Source organism: Impatiens glandulifera, chromosome 1 (genome assembly GCF_907164915.1).
Source record: "Impatiens glandulifera chromosome 1, dImpGla2.1, whole genome shotgun sequence".
NCBI classification, from domain to species: Eukaryota; Viridiplantae; Streptophyta; class Magnoliopsida; order Ericales; family Balsaminaceae; genus Impatiens; species Impatiens glandulifera.
The window spans coordinates 89,977,190-89,993,716 of NC_061862.1; the positions used below are offsets into that span (position 1 = coordinate 89,977,190).

Below are 16,527 nucleotides of genomic sequence, written 5' to 3' on the forward strand. Positions count from 1 at the left end.
TGCTACAAATTGTCGGTCTTCAAATGTTTTATTTAATATATATATATATATATTTATAAAGGCTTTGAGTAGACCCTTCATAATCTCATATAGATATTTGTTTGCAATAATAGATTAGATCTAACATGTTTGATTTTTACAGCTTTTGTAATTTATTGTCAAGCTTTTCAAAAATTAATCTAAATTTGATATATTTTCCATAATTTGTGATTGTGTTATGTTTATTATACATGAATTTAACACTTTGACATTATATATATATATATATATATATATATAATATATTTCTGATCATGTTTATTATCCAATGGTATTAAATGTATTTGTATAAATAATAATGTTTATTTATTGATTATTATTTTGATTGATATAGATCATCATATAACTTAGTAAGTCAAGAATGACTTGAGTCCATATATATGTTAACAAGATAACTCTATACATAAAATTTGAAATATAAATTAATAATTTTAAATGATATAAAGATTACAATTTTCATAACCCACCATACAGATTAGGAGCCACCAAATACAATTTGCAGATCCCAATATGAGATAACTGTGATTAGTCGATTATAAAGTTGTGTCACTATGTGTAAAAACAAATATTTGTCGATATCTAGGTTACGATAAAATGCTTAAAGTGAGTGCATAAAGGTGTTAATAAAAATCATTACATTAAAAAATATTGTGCATGAGAAGATATATTCATTGAAATTAGGGACGGATCTAAGATTTAGTAGGCTTAAATTTCACATAAAAAATTATATATACATTTTTAAAGACTTTATATTATAATGTTTAATAAGTTGAAGTTATATATTTGAAAAGTAAAAATAATCTATAATAAAATCTATTTTTATATATTTAGTTAAATTTCATTCAATAAGTGTCAAACAGTCATAAAAAAATAATTATTTATTTTATTATGAAGTTACATCTTTACTTTCTACACCGTTGAAAATGTCTATTAATAGTAGTTATAGAAATAAGTAATTTTAAAACAAGATAAATCAATCTAATCAACGTACTATAAATTTTTGATCGTGCACCCTTAATAAAATGTTACAAAACTAAACAAGTGTATAACTTTCAAATTTTACATTACATCAACTTTATGTATCAATTCATACTTCAAAATAATGATGTCTTCGTCTATGAAATTTTCAGGATAAACTTAATGTATCAATTCATACTTCAAAATAATGATGTCTTCGTCTATGAAATTTTCAAGATAAACTTAATTATAAACTTGCAAATATTATCACTATGAAATGAGTAGAATAAATTTTTTAGTCAAAAAATTATTGAATGATACTAAAATGATAGGTTAGTGTTGTTGTACATTTAATCAACAGTACAGAATTATTTGAGAACTAAAATAAAATATTTAAATAAAAATAATTAGAAAATAAGAAATTAATACAATAAAATTTAGATAAAAATAATTAGAAAATAAGAAATTAATACAATAACTATTTATAAAAATAGCAGAAGAAAATATAATTAAGAGAGAATTCACTGTTATGCTTGTAAAGAAAGGAAGTTATAGAGGTGAAATTTATTTTATTTTATTTTATTTTTTTATTATGTATACATTATATGATATATATATATATATATATATATATATATATATATATATATATATATATATATATATATATATATATATATATATATATATATATATATATATATATATATAAAAAAAAAATGAAGGGTGGGCTTAAGCTCACCTCAGCTCATGCATCCATCCATCCCTGGAATAGAATTTTGTAAAGATTTATAATTAGACTTAATTAATATTTTATTGGTGCAAGAATATATTTAATTTAAATACCCTTAAATGTAATTTTACTATAAATTTTATGTGTTTTTAAAGTGTTTACACAAAAAAAAATTATTTTATTTGAATGTCAATTATAATTATTTATTTTATGTTTAATTACTTTTGTTATCTTATTTAAGGATGTTATTTTTTTAATTTATTATTTAAATTAGATTATATAATATATTATCAATATTTGTCATAATTTTTTTAGAATGTCTAATTAGTTTGACATAATTTTTAGAATAGTGTAGTTAGTTTGAAATAATTTTTGTTTGAACTATATATGATTTACATTTTTTTCATTATTATAATCTTATCATGAATCTCAAATGATTAAATTGTAATATTTTGTACGTTTATATATTATCAAAAATTAATTTTGATTCACAAAATATTATTTTAACTTAATATTAAAGTTAATTATATAATTCCAACACATTAGACATGGTGAAAATTGTATACCTAAGAGAACAAAATGTCTTTATGGATGAAAATTGATGGTCATGACTCATTTATCTATTTTTTGAATAAAAGAGAACTAGCATGACACTCCATAATTATGCCTCGCTTAAACTCAAAGCATTTCCGGATAGAATCGAACCCGTGACATTTTTGTCTATTAAGCCGAGTCTTATAAACGTTTAATCTATTATAGTTATCGTAAATTTACTCTATTGCTCTTTTATTGAAAATTAAATTATTGATTTATTTTGAATTTTATGAAATATTGCATATTGTGTTATGTATTTCAAATTTAGTCTTGAAAGTTAACCATTACCTATTTGGATACAAGTCAAACAAGCCTACACATCTTGCAATTTTTGGTTTGTACGTGTAATTGCTATAATAGTATCTCTAATCATTTTTTTTAATAATCATTAGTTTTTTTCCATAGTTTTGTTAGAAATAAATGAAGAGTTTTTGTATGACCAATATATTTTTGTATTTTGGATTGAGGAGAATATTACATGTTGATTTGTCTATTTTTTATTGTCAATTATATACAATAAAATATGATTTGTCTATTTTTTATTGTCAGTTATATACAATTTTTTATTTTATTTTGTATGTGATTTATTTGATGGGTTAAACAGCATGTCTAATTAAGTAGTTAAACCTATAATAAGTCGGGAGATATTTTAATGTATAAGGATGTTCTCTGACAGAAATTAAGTTGTTTCAAATAATTTAGTAATTGAAATTTAATGGGTTAACATCATCAAATATAAACTTATTATATTATTTATGAACAGTTGATTAAACTAACTCAAAAAAACCAATATGTACATCAAATTCAACTTTATATTACTCCCAAAATGATTCTATAAATCATTTTAAAATAATCCCACATAAAATAAGATTTAAGCTTGGGACTTCAACTAGTTTAAATATTAAATATGTTTTTAATTACGTTTAATATGAACAATATAATTGAATAAATTACATTTATGTAAATAATTTTTTAATTTATAATGTACTTTGAAATAAATGGTGATTTATTTACACTTTTATACATGAATGATTCTATGCTTTTAATTAATAGACCCACAATTCATAATATTTCAGATGGTCCGTTCTCTCCATTATTAATGTTACAATTTCAAACTCTATTAAATATCTAAATGTTCAAATTTCAATTGATATATATATATATATATATATATATATATATATATATATATATATATATATATATATATATATATATATATATATATATATATATATATATATATATATATTCTTAAAATATTGTCATCGATATGCATAAATTTAAAAAAAAAAATCAAAATATTGTGTGATATATGTAAAATAGACTAATTAAGTAGACATTTAATTTTAAATCTTTAACTCATGTACCCGATAAACAAAAATTTAATTTTAAAAAGAATTAGACTATTAGTTTCTATTAATATGAAATTAAAATTTCAGGATTATTAATATTCAAAATTATAGAGTTCAAAATTTGACAAAAGCCAAGAAAATCAAAATAAATTTATATCAAACATCTTGATCATAATTTAAACACTAGAAATTCTATTTGACATTCATTTTATTTGTCTTATCAACATAAATGTTCTATTGTAAAATCATTACCATCTTCATTTAGCAACATATTATAAAGAAAATAACATCTATGTGAAATCTTGAGTCTGATTTTAGCATGCTCTACAAAATTTTCAAATGCTTCATTTTTCTTCATCTTCAGACATGTCATTTCCAACATTTTTTCTTATTTTATTAAACTAATGTATTTATATATCATTATTCTCATTACACAAAGTTCAAGCAATTATTATTATTATTATTATTTAAAAAATTAGTAACCTGCTTCAGTTTCGATCTAATCTATTTTATTTATTTTTGCAATCTAACTTAGTTTACTGTTAAAATTTCTGATGCTTTTATTTATTTTAAGACTTATTAATATACATTTTAAATTTATGTTTTAATATTTTTATATGTATTTATATATTTAAATAATTATTTTTTACATATTATAATATAGTATACAAAATAAGTCCTAAACTTTTGTTCAACATAAATAAAGTAAATAACAAATCATAATAAAACAAATAATATTTTCACTTATAATAATTGTCTGTAATTGTATTGTGTCAAACGTAATAGGATTCCAGATCATTGTTGTGTTATCCTACTAGTTTTCTAAATTAAAAAAAAGTAAATAATTTATCGAATAAATAAAATAAAAAATTTGAACATTTAATAAATAAATGGAATAATCATGAACAAATAAGAAAAACAAGCTAGAGCAATTAACTGCAATGTATTATATATAGTATAAATAAATAAATTTAGAATGATATTAATAAAAAAATGTTAAAATATAAAAAAATAGGAATAATTGAAAAGAAAATTAAGTTACTTTTGAAATAAATTTGAACAAAAATATTTTAGTACAAAAATTGAATTTGAAACAAAATTTAAATAAAATTATAAAAATAATAACATTTTTATATGTATATGTCTAATTCTGCGCTGTCACATAATTCTTGATAACATTATAAAAATTTATCTTATCTTATTAGATTTAAGTTCAATCACGTATTGTTACATAATTTTCAACACCATTAATGACACTAAATTCTCGCTTTTTATCATTACTCTTTACAAAGTAAATTAGTATTTTTATATAATAAGATATAATTTACAAAAATAAGTCATAATAAATAACAAAAACATAATTAAACAAATAGTATTCACACTTATAATATAATAAGTGTCGGATTGCATAATAAGTTGTTACAATAATAAGTTGTTACAATAGCTTTAGTAGATAAATAATTAAAGTAAAAAGAGTGCTGGTTTAAAAGATCAAAAACTAAAAGTCATCTAATTAAGTCAATAATGATAAGGCTCGTGTTAATTTTCCAAATAAAAATAATTAATAAAATTTACTGTACATAAATAAAAACAAACATATTTGAGCGTTTGAATAAATAAAATAATTAATTTAGAACGATGTAAGAATTGAAATATTTTTTAAATATATTTTTAATTAAGTTTCGTTTAATATAATAAATATTTTTTTAAAGAGACTTTAACAGGTCATTTAGTATTTGTACATCTCACAATAGAGTTGGAACACTCAAAAGTAGACTTATTTTATCTTTTGAAATTAATCTATTTTGTTTCCTCTTTTCCGAATTACTGTAGTTATATTGTTCCCTCTTCAAACTCAATTATTTTTTTACAAACATTATACTTTTTATTAAATAAATTAAAATTTTATTTTATATAATATGATATAGTCCACCAAATAAGTGTATTAAATATTAGACTTATTATTAAATACATCTAAATTCAATCCATTTATAACATAAAATATTAAAATATCATTAATTTATTTTTTAAACAAATAAATTTTAATACCATTTAAATATTTTAACTTTTCAAAATCCATAATAAACAAAAAAAAATTATTAAAATAATCCAAAATCCAAACAAGGATTTAAGATAAAAATATTTACATGTCTGGTGAGTCTATTTTTGGATGAGGAATTTGGTTAGATTTTGGGTCAAACTCTCATCAATTGAAATAAGAGCATCTATCATTATATTCTCCAAAGGAATTGGGAAACATTTGGACCTACCCTTCTTTTTAAAGGTAAAAAGAGAATTGAGCAATGAAACTCTGTCTATAGCCCTCGATGGGCAAATTAAGTAACACCCTCCAATGAAGGCACCCGACACTCACTTTTCGACCTTCTTCGATAAGAGGAGTTTTTAATAAAGATCGCAAATAACTTTAGCTTTATTTGTGATGCATGAAGTCTTAGTGTGTTTGTAATATCTTCCCAAAGATCAAAACCAAGCATGCAAATAATGAAGAAGTAAAGACTTTCATGCATACATTTCATTTTGTATATAATCAAGATGATGGATTGACCACCTTACTATCTTATTTGTATGGACTAAAACACCTGTTATTGATTGATGGAAGCACAAGGACATGTGCATCTAACCTCATAAAATCCGTCATTTTATCTCTTAGGTTCGTTCGATCTTCGGAGGACAAAAACACCTTCATTTACATAGTAGCCACGAATCGCGATCAACCAATATTTTCGAAGTTTAACTAATTCAAATACAGCATTTCCTCAACACCATCTTTTAACTTAACTGACAAATCCGACAAAACATCAAATATTTCATCACTCTGAGGATGTTTCATATCTTTAGAAACAAAACAGTTAACAGAACCTGAAACATCAATCCAACTGCAACCAACATCCTTCTCCAAACCCTTTTCCCTCATTTCATTCCTCATTTTCTTAACCGCCTTCCAATTCCCTTCCTCCGCATAGATATTCGAAAGCAAAACCCTATAACCTGTCGTTTTTCCTTCTCCCATCTCGAGCAACTTATTCGCGACAATTTTTCCCAATTTAAATCGCCTATGAACTCTACAAGCAGCTAATAACGATCCCCATATTCCCACGCATTCTCCCTTTTCCCCCAAATTTAAAATAAAATCGTATGCTTCCTCAACTCGTCCTACTCGGCCTAACATATCGACCACACAACAATAATGTTCATATGAAGGCTTAACCTCGCACTCTCTCTCGATCGACTCGAATATTCGAATCCCTTCCTCTACTAAACCCGAGTAACTACAAGCGGTCAAGATCGCAACTATTGTAATTTCATCGGGTTGGATTCCCAATCGTTTCATCGAATTAAAAACCGATAGAGCTTTCTCGCCATTCCCATGTTGACCGTAAGCCAATATCATATTCGTGTACGTGACCGAATTCTTTTCAATCAACATATTGAATACGTTTTCAGAATAACCGATCGAACCTGATTTCGAATACATGTCGAGTAGAGACGAACCGACAAACACGTTTTGGTCGAGAAAACGACGAATCGCGAAGCTATGTAGTTGTTTCCCGAATCCCAAATGGCAGGCGGGGAGAATCGACGATAAGGTTATCGCGTTTGGTTCTATTTTTTCCTCGAGCATTTGTCTGAAAACCGCAAACGCTTCCTCGGTTAGCCCGTTTTGTGCATTACCTGCGACCATAGAATTCCACGTCGCTTGATCTTTATCAGAAGAAGAGAATATTTTCTTGGCGGAATCGTTTAACCCACATTTAGTGTACATATCGATCAAATAACTTTCCATCCCTTCGAATCGAATTCCATTCCTAACAACATACGAATGCGTTTGTTTCCCAATTGTTTGATTCCTTAAATTCGACGCAGCCGATAGTAAGGCAGTTACAGTTACTCCATCCACTAAGAATCCTTCCTTTTGCATCTCGTATACGAGAATCAACCCTTCTTCGTCGTAACCATTCTGAACAAAACCCGATATGATTGTATTCCATGAAACAACGTCCCTTTTACGCATTTGATTGAAGATATGGAACGACGTTTCTATTGAATTGCACCTAGAGTACATGACGATTAAGGCATTGACGATGATAATCGACGAAATTAATGACTTTTTAATAATACAAGAATGCAGCTGTTGGGCAAAATCCAAACGGAGTAACTGCGAAGCTGCAGTTAGAGCTAATAGGAAAGTGACATTATCTGAAATCGAAGTATCGAGAAAAAGCTCGATAGCTTGAATTGGATGATTGGTTCTTAAATACCCACTTATCATTGTGTTCCAAACCTCTGTATTTCTGTCAGGCATATTATCAAACACCTTACGTGCATCTTCAATGTGACCAAGATCCACATACATTTGAATTGCTGAGCTGACAGAAAACGGATCATTGACAGATTCCTTACCAGATTTCACAAGCAATCCATACATAACATCAGCACTTTTGCAGTCTCCAATTCTAGAAACAGCAGGGAAAGCATTAACGAATGTCACATACGTTGGTTTTATACCAACATTCATCATCTTCATGAAAGCTTCAAGAGCGTAAACGAATCGATTCGTTTTCACATACCATGAAATCAATGTATTCCAAGCAATGACATCTCTCTTACGCATTGTATCGAACACTTTACAAACAACATCATATTTCACAAAATCATCATCATCATCATCATCGATTGAACTTAGACAAGTAGAATACATGTTCAACAGAGAATTCGATACGATTCTACTAGGATTAAAATGAGAACGGAGAACATGTCCATGAACGGCTTTACCTATCTTAAGCCGACGAGTTTCTGCACAGGCTTTGAGAACGGCGGAGTAAGTGTAGAAGTCGGATTCTGTATTAGAAGTCGATTTCATGCGAGAGTAGAGCGAAATAGCTTCATCTGGCTTGCCGTTGCAGACTAAACCAATAATGATTGTGTTCCAAACAACGGTGGTGGGGCGGGGAATTGAATCGAACAGTTGGTAGGCAACGTCAAGTTGGCCATTTTTGCAGAGGTGACTGAGACGATACCTGATGGTCTTTGGTTGAGTTGGGGAGTCGGGAAAATCGTCCGGCGCGCATTGTTCGGAGAGTGGGGAGATGGGTGGAAAGGAAGGAGAATTGTTAAGGGGGAGAGATAGAGAGAAAGATGTAGTCGAGGGAGGTAATGAGAGAGACGAGGAAGAAGGAAAGATGGATAGTGGTCGGAGCATTTGAAGTGGCCTGAGAGGGAAAAGTATGTGTGGTCGCTGCAATTCGTCGGAGGAGGAACATGATAATCGGATGTGAGGTTGAAGAAAGCTAGAATTAATGGGATATACTACTTTGGAGAATTATAAAAATAATATTTGCAAAAATTATAATGAAGGGATAGAATAGTATTGTAATTTTTTTTTTTTTTTTTTTTTTTAAGAGTCGAACAAATCAATTAAACGGTGTCAGGAGAATCTTATAAAATATTCTAACCGGCATTATGAATTTTGTCATTAATCTAGGCTTATTAATATATATATAATGTAATTGACCATTTATATATATATATTTATATATATATATTATAAAAAAAAGTGAGAAATCCGTAAAAATAATGGAAGGATACATATAAAAGTACATCCGATTGAAAATTCTTATTTATTGACTCTTCATTGGATATATGAAAAACAACTTCAAATTGGTAATTTTATCTCTTTTGCTGTTATACACGGACTCGAGAAAAGCACCACCAACACAATCGGAGGATGTGAGTAGCAAACAATCCATCAAAGATTGAGGGAATTATTTGGATCATAAAAATTCGGGATAAAAATTTTGATCCGACTAAATAAGATGCATTATCGAACAAAATACAACACCAACTCAAATTTGAGTGATGAAAAAAAAAAGCATGGCACCCTCAATGTTAGAAAAATTATCGGTGACCAAGAATAAATGTCTTTTCAACTTCTCTAATTAACTACGCAAGTTCGAAACTCAAATATCCATTTACTCTCACATATATATCCAAATTAACTACGCATCTCGATTTGGACACTTTGAATATTAAGCATCATAATAATATATATATATATATATATATATATATATATATATATGAATTAAATTGCGAATTAGGTTAAATATTGAATTTAATCTCTCGGCCTCTTTGGAGCAGTTGGGAATTTAGGGATGGCAATGGGCGGTTCGGGGCGAGGAATACATTTACCATCCTCGTCCCATTTTTAATTCAAAGATTTTTTTATTACCATCCCTATCCCATTCGGTTTTGAAAAATTCTCGCGGAATACAATTTATACCATATTCTCAAAAATAAATAATTTTTTTATAGAATTAAATTATATAAACGAAATTTTTAATATAATATATTTTAATATATATATATAAAATATTATTACAAAGAAATAAATTTAAAACTCTTATAAAATATAATGAATAAATAAATATGTTGGTAATTTTATAAATTTAATGTGTTTTTAGTGTTCGAGCATAATTTGGGTGAAATCGGAACGGTTCGAAGCGGGGAACATAAATATCATCACCGCTCCATCCCGGTCAACTACCAATCAAATTGGGGAAAAACCCATTCCAAACAGGATAATTCGATTCGATTACAATTGACATCTTTAGTTTTGATACCTTATTACTAAATTCTCTGTACTTTATCACAGAGAAGGTGTAATGATTAATATATATATATATATATATATAACATTTTTACACCTCTTTACGAGAGGACACATATAAAGTTTTTTAAACTTGATTTATCTGTTAAGTGTATTTGTGAACTATATATTTAACCCATTAAAATTATTCATAAGGGAGTAGAAGCGAAACATATCCTTCTACAAAAAAAAAAAATATTAAAAATTTATATTAATAAAGTAGTTGTTCTAAAAAGAAGTCCTACTGATCTAAAAAAAAAAAATATTAATATAGAAATCGTACTAATATATCAAGATATATCAAAATAGAAATATATCTATATGATCACGTAATTGTAAGTTTTTTTTATACTTAAAAGCATAACTATCACATAAGGTTGAAATGGTTATGATAATTATTTATTTTTTTTTTTCATTTTTTCAATTTGAAAACGTTACATAATAAATTTATAGTATTGCCATATGAATCATTCATATACAATTAACTCTCTTATTTAAGTTCACAAAATAGTCCAAATTCTTTGGTAGTAAGTTTTTTATGTAATGCATGTGAAGTTAGCCTATTTCCAGTGCATCACAACCTGTCACACTATATATAATGTAATTTTTCCAACATATAAATTTAAAATTCAGATATTTAGAGAACGAGTACAAAATGTACAAAACATTTGTAATTTGAAAACACTATTAATAACAGCTGTAGACACCTGCTTTGAAACATGCTTCATTTCTAATAGGGGAATCTGTTTTTTTCTATTTTTTTTGGTTTGTGATTATTTCAATAATTAAAATCTAACTAAAAAACATCATTTTACTCTTTTCAACCATTATGTCATTCAATTAATTTATTAAAATACTAAAATGCATTTTATTTTAAATTATTATTTTTTATTTTATTATTATTATTATTATTATTATATATTAATGATAAATCATTTAAGTCTTATAACCAAACAAATTATCACGCCATAATTGGTCGAAGATAAAGCATGTAAAACCCTATTTTTCGCCTATACAAGAAAACCCCAAGTGAAAGGGGGATCCATCCCATTTCTCCAATCGAACCAGGTCTAAATTTGAGAAAAAAACAAGGTATTTGATCTTTGTTGTTTATGGTACAGAATTAGTTCAAATCTATAGTAATTTGTCCATTTTTGAAATAAATACGTTCGTTCTTAGTGTGATTAGACATATTTTAGTTTGACGAGTCAAAGTTCAAATCTTGGTAATACAATTATTATTATTATTTTTTTAAAATAATTATTAGTGATAATTTTAAGGATTTAAAAATATTTTTGGTAAAATTACTTAATATAATAATAAAATAATAATTTAAAATAAATAATATTTTTGTATTTTGAGTAATGAATTGAGTGATGTGATTAATGAGAGAAAAATGAAAAAATGTTTAGGTGGTTAAATTATTTAAATAACTCAAATCGAAGCATGCCTAATAAAAGAAATGACTTACAAAATTTTCATACCATTTCTTTTAAAGGAAAAAATGTTGAGAGACACTTTTTTTTATTAATTCATGTGAATATGCTTACTAAAATTTATTATACATTATAAATGTTACATCTCAGAAAAATACACTAACCAATTGTTAAATTTTGTCTTAAGTTTTTGTCAGAATTATTTATTAGTGATATTAAATATTATTTAACAATAACCCATTAATCTATAATTTCTCACCACTTTCCATATTTTTTATTTTTATTTTCCTTCTCTCTAATAATTGAATTTATACCATTATTTATGTCTCCTCCCCTTCATCATTTCTAGCAACCATACCAAGAGGCTGAAATAATGGAAGGCTCCTCATTGGTTAATCCTCTCCCAAGAAGGTACCCCTTTAAGACCATATTATTAATTTTCTTCTATTTTTTTTTTATCCTCAAACTTGATTTTTGATTCTTCTAATTGACCACAACTTAGGCTAGAAGGGAAAGTTGCCCTAATAACCGGTGGAGCTAGCGGTATAGGGGCATGCACATCCCGATTGTTCGTCAAGCATGGTGCCAAGGTCATTGTCGCAGATATTCAAGATGAGCTCGGCCGATCCCTTTGCGACGAAATCGGAGACGAGGATACGATCTCTTTCGTCCACTGCGACGTCAGCATCGAGGCTGACGTGGAAATGGCGGTTGATACAACCGTTTCAAAATTTGGAAAACTTGACATAATGTTTAGCAATGCGGGCATCACAGGGAACATGGATTCTCAAATTAGTTCGCACGAGAACGAAGAATTGAGACGGGTTGTAGATGTTAACCTAATTGGTTCCATTTGGACTGCCAAACATGCATCTAGGGTCATGATCCCGACCAAGAGCGGGGTTATTCTATTCACTTCGAGCGTTTGTTCGGTGACTTTTGGAGTTGTTAACCATGCTTATTCCGTATCCAAACTAGGCATAGTGGGATTGACAAAAAACTTGTGTATTGAATTGGGAAAAGATGGTATTAGGGTTAATTGCATTTCTCCTTTTGGCGTGGCCAGCCCGATGCTCCAAAGCACTCTCGAAATGGATAAGGAGAAGGTCGAAGAGTTTGTCAAAAAGATTGCAAACTTGAGAGGACAATCGGTTGAGGTTGATGACGTGGCAAACGCGGCACTTTACCTAGGAAGCGATGAATCGAAGTATGTAAGTGGATTAAACCTAGTAATTGATGGAGGATATAGCTTAACAAATGGAACTCTTTTAGCAGTTCTAAAGGATCTAACTGGTTGAATCTAGCTATTATTTAGAGCTTGTTTGTTATGTGATATTCCGATCTTAGCACATTGGAGCTTGTTTGTTTGATCTTGGGGTTTTTTTAATTTTATCTAGTTTGGATTAAATTATTGTTTGACTTTAAAAAAAAAAAATTAAGAGCTTAATAACTATTCTATCATCTAAATAAATAGCTGGTTGGATCCTCTATCTCCTCATAGAAAAAGAAAATTCAATCATTTAAAAAAATAATAATAATAATTACATTTTTGTCCCTCTCCATTTCCGTAAGAGTGAATGTGAAAGGGCAACCCCAAGGGCTAAATCACTTGTCTGCTCCCAAATTTTATATGTTTCTTCTCATATAGAGGAGGGGCAAAGCAGTAATTATAATTATTCTTTTTTTTAAATTACTGTTTTTTTTCATGTGAAGGGAAACAGAAAAAAATTCGGAGCAAATGATCCTATCCTTATAAATATCCTCAAAATAGATAGAGAAAAAATATTAAATAAAAAATATTTTTTGTATCTCTAAATAGATTTCTGAATTGAAAAGAAGTAAAATATTGGATTTTAAGTAAAAACCCTACCAAAATATATATGTCAAACAAGCTCTTGTAGGGTAAAGTTCAAACTGATTTATACATAGAGAAAAATAAATTGATCTTGTAATGTGATTTATTTTATTGTTTGATAAATTATATAAAAAGATATATTTTTATTTTTGTTATTTTAGAGAAAAACTAATTTTAATAATAAAATATTTTAAATAAATATATGAAATTGATCATATTTCTCCTATTTTGTTTTGTCAAATGATAATTACTTTTAAAATTTTAATTAAAACTTAATTTTAATTTTGAAATATTTATAAAACTAAGAATATATGGACCGGTCTCATTTGAAACTAAAATAAGAATAAATATAGTAGATATGATAATTTAATTTCCTTAAAAGAGAAAATTGGAAAAAAAATATTTTTTATTAATAGTTCCAAATTCATAACTTTCTACATAAAATTAACTAATTAACTTAATAATAATAATAAAACAAACTTTAATTATTTAACTTTCTTAAAACCAATCTAATAATAATAAAAACAAAAACAAGAATATTTTTTAATATTGAAAATATGTTTTAATTTTTGAATCTTTTTATTTGTAGATATATTAATTTGAATAAGTGATTTTAAATTAAATAAATTATGTTTAAATTATATATGGGATTTAAATATGTATAATTCAAAATAAATAATTGTAATTTTAATTTATAATTTTGTAATTAAAAAATATATTTTAAATAAATAATTATAAAATATATTTTTTAATTTATAATAAAAGCTAATTATAATGAAAGTAAGAAATATTATACCTTGTTTTTTTGAAAACAATTACGATAAACACTCTTAAATTTTGTTATATATATTGTGATATAAGTAAAAATAATATTGATTAAGATTTAAATATTAAAGTTGAATTTTTTCTATAAAATAATATATTTACAAAATCACATTAAATTTTTAAAAAAAATGAATAATGATTTCTTGAATAATTTAGATTATTTTGAATCATGTTTTTTCTAAATAACTTCAGAAAACATTGAAGTTGAGGAAGCCTATCATATAGGCCCGTTTGGAGACTTAGTATTATCTGTTACATAACTATTTTATTTTATGTTATTAGAAAACTGAATAAATATACTGCTGAGTGAATAATTAATTTAGTTATATTTAATTGGAAATATCACAAATTGACTTAATAACTAAAAATATATAATAAAGGTGTTACATGTATATTTTTTAATTACTACGCTGTTTTTTCAAATAATTAAGAGATAAAAAAAATTAGATAAATAATATAATTACTTTTATTTATTTTCAAAACATTCTAAAAAAAGGACAATAAAAATCTAAATACATGCATATGCATGTTATTATTTTATATTATAAATAATAATAAACATATATCTCATTAACTTAATAGCAATAATAAATGTCTAATACATGTAAGAAATTATTGGTTCCCGACACAAAGGACATAAATTGCTCTTCTTCATCCAATTGGTAATGCAACAATTGTGAAAATGATGATTGCAATGTTGCATCTTATTAAGATCCTCTCCTATATTGTAATTCTCGAGACAAATTGTGCAAGTTTCTTTTTCTTCCTTTTCCGAAGCTTTGGACTTATTCTCATCCATGATATCGTATATGTCGTATTTTAAAAAACAATGCATTAAGAAACGACAAACAATTTTACTTTTCACTAGCATGCTTTCGATGGAATCTTGTACTTGTGTCCTTGCATCCAATTGCACATCAGATCGACGGAGCCATTCTCGAACACGATATATCATCTCATGTTTGTGAAGGTGTTTGAATCGGGTTGAAATTCTTGGACCAATCTCAGCATCAATAATGAAGTCATCTCTTGTGTTTAGATTCCATTCTCCCTTCACGTTTACCATAGTAATATCGATGGTAAATGTGGGTAATTGGTCGATTTTGAAAGTGTTGTTGTCGAGCTTGACGATGATACGAACATTGTGATAATTATCTAAAGATGCAACCGGTAACATTGCCATTTTGGAATAAGTAGGGGATTTTTTAGAGAAGAAAAATTGAATATGATTAAATTTGAGTGATGTATAAATTTATATAGAGCTCAACAAACCAAATATGTAGGAACAAGATTAGAAATAGAAAATATAATATATTTAATTATATTCTTATTGAAAATAAATTTACAATACAAAATTTTAATTAATTTTAAAATTTGAAATTCTTATAAATTGAAATTGAATATATATTTGAACTAAGTTTTTTGAATATTAAGAATCTTATTTATTTTTAAATACAATAAATAAAGAATAATTTTAATAGTCTAACATACATCTTAATTTTATATATACTGAAATTTTGTACTGAATTTTAGAATTTGTTGAATATTTTTATTAGAAAAATAATATTTTTTATTCTAATTTAATTGTTACCAATCTCCTCCATTAATATAATTATGATTCGGTCAAAATTTATCGATCTCACCATTGATTTATAAAAAGTAATTAACATTTATCTAAAATATTATTAAATAAAAATGCTGAAATAAAATTTAAAAGAAAAGAAAAATTCAATAAAAATAAAATAGTAAAATATATTTTAATTAAAAATAAGTTTAAAATGCTACAAAATTGCCCAAATATATCTCTAACAAACTTTATATTTTATCAAATATAAATTCCATAATCAATAAAAAGAGTAGTTTTATTATATCTGTAAATATATAAAAAAAAATAATTAAATATATTAGAGTATGTATAAAACAAATATTTCCCAATTCGGTTAACAATGTTACTTTTTCTTTATCTCTTTTAGAATCGATCCTTATTCATTTGCATTCCTGTCTGTAAAAAAAAATTGCTTTCGAAACCAACATGCCATACAATCGCGGTTTCTCTTTGCCTGTTG

General features: G+C 26.2%; 3 protein-coding genes across 3 annotated transcripts; 1 reads left to right on the top strand and 2 right to left on the bottom strand.

Moving 5' to 3' along the window:
* Nucleotides 1–6,185: 6,185 nt before the first annotated feature.
* On the bottom strand, nt 6,186–8,988 carry LOC124919262 (pentatricopeptide repeat-containing protein At3g22150, chloroplastic). The gene has a single exon (XM_047459464.1). The coding sequence runs from the start codon at nt 8,897–8,899 to the stop codon at nt 6,434–6,436; it is 2,466 nt and encodes an 821-aa protein (XP_047315420.1). The 5' UTR covers nt 8,900–8,988; the 3' UTR covers nt 6,186–6,433.
* Nucleotides 8,989–12,089: 3,101 nt separating this feature from the next.
* On the top strand, nt 12,090–13,152 carry LOC124922177 (short chain aldehyde dehydrogenase 1-like). The gene has a single exon (XM_047462914.1). It carries the CDS (start codon nt 12,486–12,488, stop codon nt 13,077–13,079), a length of 594 nt encoding a protein of 197 aa, XP_047318870.1. The 5' UTR covers nt 12,090–12,485; the 3' UTR covers nt 13,080–13,152.
* Nucleotides 13,153–15,056: 1,904 nt separating this feature from the next.
* Nucleotides 15,057–15,644, bottom strand: LOC124935734. The gene has a single exon (XM_047476156.1). It carries the CDS (start codon nt 15,642–15,644, stop codon nt 15,057–15,059), a length of 588 nt encoding a protein of 195 aa, XP_047332112.1.
* Nucleotides 15,645–16,527: the final 883 nt, after the last annotated feature.